Source organism: Lolium rigidum, chromosome 6 (genome assembly GCF_022539505.1).
Source record: "Lolium rigidum isolate FL_2022 chromosome 6, APGP_CSIRO_Lrig_0.1, whole genome shotgun sequence".
In the NCBI taxonomy this organism is placed as follows: Eukaryota; Viridiplantae; Streptophyta; class Magnoliopsida; order Poales; family Poaceae; genus Lolium; species Lolium rigidum.
In genome coordinates, this window is record NC_061513.1 from 355485961 (window position 1) to 355497648 (window position 11688).

The 11688-nt window shown below is 44.3% G+C and overlaps 1 protein-coding gene across 1 annotated transcript; it reads left to right on the forward strand.

The window, feature by feature from the left end:
* The first annotated feature begins 7017 nt into the window (after positions 1-7017).
* Positions 7018-11455, forward strand: LOC124667124 (inactive TPR repeat-containing thioredoxin TTL3-like). The gene is made up of 7 exons (XM_047204452.1): positions 7018-7847; positions 8485-8680; positions 8773-8957; positions 9054-9387; positions 9475-9679; positions 10716-10822; positions 10910-11455. The coding sequence occupies exons 1-7, from the start codon at positions 7018-7020 to the stop codon at positions 11060-11062; spliced, it is 2010 nt and encodes a 669-aa protein (XP_047060408.1). The 3' UTR covers positions 11063-11455.
* The last annotated feature ends 233 nt before the right edge of the window (positions 11456-11688 follow it).

Consider the following 11688-nt stretch of genomic DNA (forward strand, 5'->3'; position numbering starts at 1 on the left):
TTTGTTGCGCCTTGATCAAATTGGCTTAAATAGGAGATCTTTATATTTTGTTGCAATTAGCTCTTAAATGTCCTCGACCTTCCAAAAGTGATGGTTTCCTGAAATACACAACTCAAAACTAGGTTTTGCCTAGATTGCGATATTAACATTAGTTGAAACACAAAATCCAATGAAAACCCAATGAAACCAAGTGATAAATAGTGAAGAATCTTCAGTAAAAAGTGTCAATATTTAGAGCTATAAAGCAACAATTAAATGCTCTCAAAGAGAGGAAGCTCAATCCTCTATGCAGCAAGAGGACAAGCTCAAGTGTGTGTGTGAACTTATATGTGACAAGCGTCCCCAAGGGCAGCATGGATTTACTTAGCTTTAGATTTCTACACACATGGTGAATATCTTGTCAAGTTTCATTCCTTTAGGGCGGAGTCTAGATTAGGTGCATCCATAGATATGAGAAAACACACCCCTTATGATGGGTACTAGAGCCATTTTCATGAGAAAGTATAGGAATCATTAAGACATAAATATCCCACCATAGTAGTTAGTTCATTGGTCCCTGACATAAATCTCTCTAATGAAACTCAAAAGTATTGGAAAACAATTTCTGTTATTCCATCCCTTCCAACCCACATTATTACATCAAAGTGTAGCCCTATGAGCCCATATAGGTGAAGTAATATGCATCTAATTTCCCCATAAAACCATTATAGAACCACATAAAAGATAAAAAACTTGACCAAATACTCATTGCATATTATATGGAAATCATAGCCAATTCATCATATGCCCTCATGATCATGGAGATCTACTCACAAGTGACAAACATGATATGTATCAGTGGCATATGGATTACAATATAATATGAAAATACAATATCTCCACCAAATAAAGACAAGTTGCCAATCACAGACATGCAAATAGCACTTAAACGATATCTGGGGTTCAATCAATCACAAACTACGAGGGGAACAAGGTGGATCTTGGAGATGGAGATGCTGATGATGATGGTTCTGATGGAGATGTTGATGGAGAGGCCTCCGCCTATGCCAAGGAGGAGTGGTGATGACGATGCCGTTGATTTCCTCCTCACCGGAGGTTCCGGTGATGTAGGATCTGCCCTCTCCCGGAGTAGGAGAGGACTTTCGCCTCCTCTGTAAATCTTGGAAAAATATGGCTTATGTTTTCTGGCGAGACGGAGGCATCTGTAAAAAGGAGGGAGCCGAGACGACGCTCGAGGCCGCAACGGGCCTGGGTTGCGCGCCCTGTTGAGGGGGGGGGGGGTGCGCCACCTAGTTCCTTTCAGGCCTCGTGGCTCCCCTCTCGTGCTTCTTTGGCCCACAGTCCTTCCTTTAATGAAAACATGATCAGGTATTTTCCTTTGATTTTTTAGGCATCCAATGAAAGGGACTTTGTAGTAAAGTCCCTGAAAGAACAAAATACAAAAATGAGGTTTTATACCTCCCAGAAATTAAATACCAATGAAAGGGACTTTGTAGGAAAGTCTCATAAATCAACTAAAAATTCCTAAATAACGATAGATCATGGAAAATATTATTCAAAATAGATCATAAAAGTCACTATATTGATTATCTAAAATGCACGTATCACATGCTTAAGAGGGAGAGAAAGCGCCCTCCCTAAATACAACTGATCACCAATCCCACTCATGCAACACTCAAGGACTCATCTACCCTTCACATTAGAGTCTCGAATTATTTGACTTCTGTCGGCTAGCTTCAAAAGCCGGCTGGTATACATACAAAAGTTCAGATACAAGCGTTGCTCTCTAACAAAATACATGGAGCACAATAACTCACCCGACATTTGTTTTTGTTATAATTTTTTCGATTTGCCTTATAAGTTGGATGATATGTTTAATATTTTGAAAAATCACCTTCATTAGACAGGGGCGGAGCTCAGTGTTAGCATTGGAGTCAGCTTTTCTCGAAAACCCCTTCATCTCATATAGATTTATGATTTTGTCCCTAACATCAAGAGGTTGTTGTTGGCCACTTTTGCAGGCTTTTTTTTAAATACTCATACATGACTTATGTTGACTTTCTTGAAGAGTCCTCTCTTGTGCTTACACAATCATGATGCGTGGTGATGCATCAAAGAAGCCCTCGATAAATATGAGCAATGCTCGCCGATCCGAGAAGAGCAAACACTCGTAAACTTCATAGAGACTCAACATGAATGGTTTTTCATGGAGTGCTGATTGATCTGATATTTTTCCCTCGAAAGAGTATTCGTGAGAAAACATGGGTTATGCGCTAGTTTGTTTAGCAAATTAGTGAGCTGCATGATTAGCATTGCACCCCATAAAATAAAGGCTAAATAAGCTTGTAAGAACCTGCTTGGATAGCTATTTTTCGCATAAGAATATTCTACACATCCAATTTTACAGCGTCAGGGTTTCGAGATGCTAAATCTCGTCACAGTTGCGACCAAGTTTGGTCACTAGAGTAAAGATAAAAAAATATGATGAAAAATAGTTGGATGTGGTGAAACCCTAGGGCTTCTCATAATTGATATGTGGAAAGAGATATTACTATGCCCAAAATGTTAATTATACTTGGATATAGTAATTACCTTCTACCATTGTTTTTAGCACATATTTATTGATGTGTTATGTTTGTATGTTCGTTTCGGCTCTTAGATTTATGCAGTTATTCGTTTATGAAGCTAGACTATCCTACACTAATAGACATGTTCACACAGTTTTATATGTTTAAGTTTCGTGCTTTCACATTGACTTTTCTTAGACGTTCTCGATTTTATCGATTTACTATAAAAGATGATTTGTATGCTTAAGAGGGAGAGAAAAGGCCCTCCCCAGGTACAACCATTCGCCTATCTCACGCATGCAACACTGATGGATTCATCTAGCCTTCACGCTAGAGTCTCGAGTTATTTAAGTTTCGTTGGCTAGCTTCAAAAGCAGGCTGGTATACATATGCAATTTTGGATACAAGTGTTGCTCGCCGACAAAATGCAGGCAACATGTATAACTCATCTAGCGCCGGTATCTATTACACTTTTGTCGAATTGCCTTGAAAGTTGGTCGGTGTATTCAATGTTCTGAAAAAGCACCTCGCCAGATGGTAACGGAGTTGCGTGTTAGATGTGGTGTCCTCTTTTATATAGAATCTCTCTAGTTTTATGAATTGGTCCCTGCCATCAAGGCTGCTCCACCACTTTGCTTGATACAATAGGTGATTATTGATCACCCGAGGGTTTTGATACACTAATTAAATCTCATCACCGTTGATACCAAGTTTGGTTACTCGAATACCATAAAATAAACATAGTGAAAAATAAAATGTTAGATATGGCAAAACCCTAGGGTTCCCATTGATATGCGGAAAGGGAGATGAATATGAAAAAATGTAATTATACTTAGATATATTCATGCACCTTGTATCATTCATTTTTTCACTTTCATATATAAGTATTCCTGTCCTTATATTTATGCATTTTTTTTACTTGTCAAGTTAGAGTTTTCTACCCTAGTAGTTTCTATTCTTAGGTTGTGTTTTTTACACTGGCTATTAGTACACTTCCTCATTTTTATTGGTTTGCGTAAAAAGATGGTTTGTATGCTTAAGAGGGAGAGAAAACACCCTCCCCAGATACGACCGTTCACCGATCCCAGGCATGCAACACCGATGGATCCATCTAGCCTTCACGCTAGAGTCTCGAGTTATTTAACTCTTGTCGGCTAGCTTCAAAAGCCGGCTAGTTTACGTATGCAAGTTTAGATACAAGCGGTGCTCGCCGACAAAATTCAGGCAACACACATAGCTCATATATCGTCGGTATCTATAACAATTTTGTCGAATTGCCTTAAAAGTTGGCCGGTGTGTTCAATGTTCCAAAAAAGCACCTCGCTAGATGGTTGTGAAGTTGCGTGTTAGCTATGGGGTTAGCTTTTCTGTAAAACCCCTCTAGTTTTATGAATTGGTCCCTGCCATCAAGGCTACCTGATCCCACATGATTTTGCGGCTGGCTCCACCACTGTTGCTCGATACAAGAGGTGATTATGATAAGCTAATTAAATCTGATCACCGTTGAGACCAAGTTTGGTTACTTGATCGAATACCATAAATAACCATAGTGAAAATAAAATGTTGGATGTGATAAAACCCTAGGGTTCCCTGCAATTGATATGCGGAAAGGGAGATGAATATGAAAAAAAATGTAATTATAGTTAGATATATTCATGCACCTTGTATCATTCCTTTTTTCACTTTCATATATAAGTCTTTCTGCCCTTAGATTTATGTATTTTTTTTTACTTGTCAAGCTAGAGTTTTCTACCCTAGTAGTTTCTATACTTAGGTTGTGTTTATTTACACTGTCTATTAGTACACTTCCTCATTTTTATTGGTTTGCGTAAAAAGATGGTTTGTATGCTTAAGAGGGAGAGAAAACACCCTCCCTAGATACGACCGTTCACCGATCCCATGCATGCAGCACCGATGGATCCATCTAGCCTTCACGCTAGAGTCTCAAGTTATTTAACTCTTGTCGGCTAGCTTCAAAAGCCGGCTGGTTTATGTATGCAAGTTTAGATACAAGTGGTGCTCGCCGACAAAATCCAGGCAACACACATAGCTCATCTATCGTCGGTATGTATAACAATTTTGTCGAATCGCCTTAAAAGTTGGCCGGTGTGTTCAATGTTTCGAAAAAGCACCTCGCTAGATGTTGTGAAGTTGCGTGTTAGCTACGGGGTTAGCTTTTCTGTAAAACCCCTCCAGTTTTATGAATTGGTCCCTGCTATCAAGGCTACCTGACCCAACATGATTTTGCGGCTGGCTCCACCACTGTTGCTCGATACAAGAGGTGATTATTGATCACCCTAGGGTTTTGATAAGCTAATTAAATCTGATCACCATTGAGATCAAGTTTGGTTACTCGATCGAATACCATAAATAACTATAGTGAAAATATGTTGGATATGATAAAACCCTAGGGTTCCCTGCAATTGATCTGTGGAAAGGGAGATGACTATGAATAAAAATATAGTTATACTTAGATATATTCACCTTGTAGCATCCCTTTTTCACTTTCATATATAAGTCTTCATGCCCTTAGATTTATGTATTATTTTACTTGTCAAGCTATAGTTTTCTACCCTAGTACATAAGTTCATTGTGTTTTATATGTTTAGGCTGCGTGTTTTTACACTGACTGATTTGCGTAAAAATACGGTTTGTATGCTTAGGGGGGGGGGGGGGAAGAGAAAACACCCTCCCTAGATACGACCGTTCACCGACATGCAACACGTTCACTGACCCCACGCATGCAACACCGATGGATCCATCTGGCCTTCACGCTAGAGTCTCCAGTTATTGGACTCTTGTCGTTTAGCTTCAAAAGCCGGCTGGTTTACGTATGCAAGTTTAGATAGAAGTGGTGCTCGCTAAGCAAATGCAGGGAACACACATAGCTCATATGGCGTCGCTATCTATCAAGTACCTCGCTAGAGCCTGGCGGAGTTGCGTGTTAGCTATGGGGTCAACTTTTCCATAAGACCCCTTCAAGTTGTACAAATTTATGAATTGGTCCTTGCCCTCTTTTTGCGGCAGGCTCTGCCACTTTCACCGGATACAAGAGGTCATTGTTGACCACGTTTGTAGGCTTCTTTCGCATCGGTATATAAGTCTTCATGCCCTTAGATTTTTGTATTATTTTACTTGTCAAGATATAGTTTTCTACCCTAATAGATATGTTCATTGTGTTTTATATGTTTAGGCTGCGTGTTTTTTACACTGACTATTAGTACACTTCCTCGTTTTTATTGATTTGCGTAAAAATACGGTTTGTATGCTTGGGGGGGGGGGGGGGAGAAAACACCATCCCTAGATACGACCGTTCACCGACATGCAACACCGATGGATCCATCTAGCTTCACGCTAGAGTCTCTAGTTATTGGACTCTTGTCGGTTAGCTTCAAAAGCCGGCTGGTTTACGTATGCAAGTTTCGATACAAACGGTGCTCGCTAAGCAAATGCAGGGAACACGCATAGCTCATCTGGCGCCGCTGTTTATCACACTTTTGTCGAATTGCCTTAAAAGTTGGCCGGTATGTTCAATGCTCCGAAAAAGCATCTCGCTAGAGTGTGGCGGGGTTGCGTGTTAGCTATGGGGTCAACTTTTGTGTAAAACCCCTTCAATTTGTACAGATTTATGAACTGTTCCTTGCCCTCAAGACTACCTAACCCCACATGATTTTGCGGCAGGCCCCGCCACTTTCACCGGATACAAGAGGTGATTGTTGACCATGTTTGTAGGCTTCTTTCGCGTCGGTTGATTTTTGAACTACTGATAGATGATTTGTGTCAGATTGCTTGAAGAGTCCTTGGTAACATGGAGGATGTTCGCCGATCTAGATGAAAAAACTTGCAAAATTCTAAAAAAATATACTCCCTCCGTTTTATTTAATTGATTCGGATTTAGTATAAATTTATACTAAATTCGAGTCAATTAAAAAGGAACGGAGGAGTAATAAAACATGGAGGAACTCGTATAGTTTGTGTTGTTGCTCAGTCGATTAGTGTGCATTTGGAAATGAATGAATGGAGGAACACAAACACACACCTTTTCTCTATCACCGTCGGTCCATGGGCAGAGGCTTTGACCGACGATTCCTCCTGGCTGTCGTCAGGAAGCAACGCGTGCTGTAGCAAGAAGCGGCTCTCTCTCTTTCCTGGAAACAAAGAAAGTCCTTTGGGCGCGCTCGCCTCCCGGCCTCTTTTTGGTTTTTCACTCCACCGCGCCGTGCCGCGCCGCCGTTTACTGCGCCCCCCTCTCCTCCAAATCTACCCTCCCCTTCCCCTTCCCACTCCACTCCCCTCCCTCTCGCCCGCTCCGCTCCGCTCGCCTTCATCATTCCTTGCTTCCTCCCTCCCCATTTCACGAGATCCCCATCCCCATCTCGCCGCCGTTCCATGCTGCATTAGCACACCCCGCCCGCCCGAGATCCACCTCACCTGCCGCTCGGCGGGAGCCATGTCCAACCGCCAGCACCATCCGCCGCCAATGCCGGACACGCTCTCCGACGCCTTCGCCGCCGCCGTGCTCCTCTCCTCCAACGACAAGCCCGACACGCTCCCGCCAGGCCGCCTCTCCCCCGTCTCCCCGCTCCCACACTCCTCCTCCAAGCACCACACCCCGAGCTCCTCCTCGGGCTCCTCCGGCTCCGTCTCCCGCGCGCCCGCCTTCGCCTCCCGCCGGAGCCACTCAGGCGAGATCCCGCTCCCCTCCGACTGCCCTCCCCGCGGCGCCGCCCGCCCGGGCCACCGCCGCACCGGCTCCGGCCCCCTCATCTTCACCTCCAACTCCACCTCCAACTCCGCCACCTCCCCTCTCACCCACACACTCCCCGCGGGCAACATCTGCCCCACCGGCCGCCTCGCGAAACCCCTGCCCAGCCTCTCCACCCCGCCGCCCCCGCCCCCGCCCCGCGCCATCCGCCACGACGTGCTCGGCTCCGGCACCGGCCACTACGGCCACGGCAGCATCATGCGCTCCCGCAGCGGCGGCGTCGCGGCCCCCGAGGAGGACGCCATGGTCCGGCGCGCCATGTCCAGCGCCGACCCGGAGGAGCTCAAGCGGGCGGGCAACGAGCAGTACAAGAAGGGCTACTTCGACGAGGCGCTCAGGCTCTACGACCGCGCGCTCGCGCTCTGCCCGGACAATGCCGCCTGCCGGGCCAACCGGGCCGCCGCGCTCACCGGGCTCCGCCGATTCGGGGACGCCATCAAGGAGTGCGAGGAGGCCGTCAGGATCGACCCGTCCTACGGACGCGCGCACCAGCGACTCGCATCGCTACACATAAGGTGAATTGCTCGTCTCGTCCGCGCGCGTCTACGGCGGCCGCCGTAAACATCCATTTCCTGGATCTATGGAATTACAATTACCGCGAAAAGCTTTTGTCTTTCTTGCGCTACCTCACGCCAGGTTAATTTCTCCGACGATCTACATGGTTTCGCCCCCACACCCACAATGCAGCGAACTATGCCAACCCAAAGTTGCCATTTTTAGCACTAGGGCTTACAACAAAACTGACATGGCCGCGCGCGGTGCGCTGCTTCCCTTTCATTATTGGCCTGGTAACGCAACACGATTTCTGCAGCAGTGGGCACAAGTTCTTCTTACCTTTTTCTCGGAATGCTTGGCGAGTTGGCATCCAAAAGGAAAACCGATTGATCTCAAGTGGGCACTGCTTTGCTTTACGCGCCGCTGGATTTCCCTCCTTTGGCATCGAAATATCTGCTTTTTCCACTTCTATCACAAGCACAAATAGCTGAATTTGGAACGGAACATAAATGGCAACATTACAAACACCTTGTTTCTGCTCCTTTTTGCTATAGTTAGTAATTCGGTCAACACGAGTTTCCACCTACATTTATCTAATGGTAGTACCAGATTAAGCGGCGATGTGCAAATTTTCCATCTGATTATACTGAATTGCAGGTTAGGGCACATTGAGGATGCTCAGAAGCACCTTTCCCTCGCAACCGCGCAGCCTGACCTCCTAGAGCTACACAAACTACAAACGGTGGAGAAGCACCTGGGAAGATGTCTTGATTCACGCAAGGCTGGGGACTGGAAGAGTGTGCTGAGGGAATGTGATGCCGCCATTGCGGCTGGAGCTGACTCCTCTGCTCTGGTTAGATTCTTCCCATCATCTACGCTCTTACGTTAACTTGTGATTTGTTGATTAGAGAATAATATGTTGCTAATGTAATCCACCACCTGCAGCTCTTTGCCTCAAGAGCAGAAGCTCTTCTCCGGCTCAATCAGCTCGATGAGGCTGATATGGCCATCTCTAGTGCTTCCAAGTTGGATTATTATTCTTCATGCGCCTCAGACACCAAATTCTGTGGATTCTTTGCCAACACATACCTCTATTACGCACATGCGCAAGTTGATATCGCACTGGGAAGGTAATTCAGTGATTACTCATTTAATTTGCAGGAATACGCATAGGTTACCATTAGCTGTACTCTTACATGACTTTGACACTACTGAACATTTTTCAGGTTCGACCATGCTGTCTCTTCAGCTGATAAGGCCAGGATAATTGATCCAAGAAATGTTGAAGTGATAACAATGCACAACAATGTGAAAGCTGTTGCAAGAGCACGATCTCTAGGGAATGAGCTATTTAAATCTGGAAACTTTTCAGAAGCTTGCGTAGCTTATGGCGATGGGCTCAAACACCACCTTGTGAATCCAGTCCTTCACTGCAATAGGGCAGCTTGCAGGTTCAAGCTAGGGCAGTGGGAGAAGTCTGTTGAGGACTGCAATGAAGCCCTCAAGATTCAACCAAACTACACCAAGGCTCTGCTGAGGCGTGCAGCTTCCTATGATAAGGTAGCACATTATCTAGCTATTTCTGCTTTCCTGATTTTGAGTTTGAGAAACTCACTGCCGTTGCATTGTTGCGTATTTGGTGGTTAGATGGAGCGGTGGGCTGAATCTGTGAAAGATTATGAGGTTCTCAGAAGGGAACTCCCAGGTGACACGGAGGTGGCTGAGGCCTATTTCCATGCTCAGGTTGCCCTCAAATCATCTCGGGGTGAGGAGGTATCTAACTTGAAGTTTGGAGGAGAGGTTGAAGCAATTACAGGAATGGACCAATTCCAGATGGCTACTTCCTTGCCAGGTTTGTCTTATTGGCTCGTGTGCTTGTTTTTTTTTGTTTTTTGCGGGGAGTGTCCTGGTTTCTTGTATTAGCCTTATTACACACATATTAACTGATACTCTTTATCGAAAAAATAAAAATAAAAATAACTGAAAATAATGCAGTACTATTATGTAGAGTTTCCTCAAATAATACGACACACCTACCCATTCCTTAAAATCAAGCATAAAGGCAGCAATATTATCATGTAGCTTAGCCTTGTATTTGATAGTCAACATATTAATTCAAATCACCCCTGAAAACAGATAGTGAATTGTGGAAAATATTTGCAAAATTCCAAGGTGGTGCCCCTTAAAGTTTGGACTGGTGCACTAATAGTATCTTATTTCTGGTATTTTTGTTCGCTTCGGGTGTATTTCAGGAGTCTATTATCAGTCTGTTCCATAATGTAGGATGTTTTGCCAAGCTAAAATAGCTTGCCAAAACGTTTTACATTATGGAACAGAGAGAGTACAAAAGGAGTGGCAGTTGACTGGGAACCAAAACAATGGATTTGGTTTTTCTATCTGTTTTGCTAGGTTAACCTTGCTACAGATGTAAAACACTTATTATCAGTCTGTTCCATAATGTAGGACGTTTTGGCAATCTAAAATAGTTGCTGCTTCTCAGGAATGAGCAAGCCCATTTGATCAGCCTTATATCTTGGAGTGCTTTGCTTCTTCTGTTCATATCGTGCGCCTGCACTTCATGATGTTGACTTGGAGTTGAGCAATATTTTTTAATTTACTGTAATCTTCACTTTTGCTGATAGGCATGAGGTTGTACCACCAGTTGTTAGTACTTATTACTGTTTAGTGCCCTGCAAGCAATTGTTGACGTGGCATATACTTTGCTGGCATTTTGTACTTTTCTATTTATTTCTGAAAATCTGTACCAATGCCAGTTGGAAGTACATAATTCAGTCACATTCTTCTGTCTTTTACATTGTCTGTCTTGTAGCAATGATGAAAGTCCTTGGGTTTTCTTTGTCTGATGCACTCTCGTTTGAAATGTACAGGTGTTTCAGTTGTCCATTTCATGACACCTTTGAATCAGCAGTGCTGCAAAATTTCGCCGTTTGTGAATGCACTCTGCAACAAATACCCATCTGTTAATTTCCTCAAGGTAAGTAGTTGTGAGTTCAATGGTCCATCCTTCTCATGTTCCTGGCTCTGGCCTAGTTTTGACATGGTATTATGTTCTTTCACGTAGGTGGATGTGAACGAGAGTCCTGCTGTTGCACGTGCGGAAAATGTCAGGACGGTTCCAACATTCAAAATCTACAAGAATGCAGTAAGAGTGAAGGAGATGATCTGCCCCACCCAACAACTGCTGGAGTACTCGGTGAGGCACTACGGGGTTTAGGCAACGAAGAGCAGTTCCGACATTCCCAAGCGCCTCCCGCTCCCCTCGAGCAAACCATGGGCTAGACCCGGAGCAGAGCCAGCGGAGATAACCTCCTTGGCGAGCGCAAAGCATGAAAAGAAGATGAGAGACGAGAGAGAAGAGCAGCTTCCACCCCCCGACCTTTTTTTCCATCCGCGCGACGACGGTCTTCCCATTTTCGCACCCATTTGTTGATTACCAACTTATTTTGTTCTTCTTCCATTTTTCCGTGCGTACATCATTGTTCCCTTTAGAACAACAAAAACATTATCTTCCGATTCGTGGAAGAGCGACTGTAAATTTTCTTACTTCCATGTTTACCGGACAAGCCCAAGGAAAGAAAAAGTATAGATGCCATTTGTACTCTTTAAACCCAATCGATCTTGTTATGTGCAAGTTTAAGGTCACCATTGTCTCCACTAACCTCACACCTTTGCCATGATCAGTTAGTTGATCACAGACACAAGCACAGCATGGACGAACTGCGCAATGTGCGTCCGTGCTGAGATCTGTGTTACAGTGACCGGAGAAGAACTTGTGAGGAATGGTAGGTTTGGATGATAGGTTAAGGTGGAGGTGTGGTACTCTGTCAGGAGGAAGCTATT

What these genes read in the sequence shown, in the direction of transcription:
- LOC124667124 (XM_047204452.1), top strand. Translation starts at nt 7,018, where the DNA reads ATGTCCAACCGCCAGCACCATCCGCCGCCAATGCCGGACACGCTCTCC. An exon ending in CTCGCATCGCTACACATAAG is followed by an intron (nt 7,848 to 8,484) that starts GTGAATTGCTCG and finishes ACTGAATTGCAG; the next exon opens with GTTAGGGCACATTGAGGATG. An exon ending in CATCTGTTAATTTCCTCAAG is followed by an intron (nt 10,823 to 10,909) that starts GTAAGTAGTTGT and finishes TCTTTCACGTAG; the next exon opens with GTGGATGTGAACGAGAGTCC.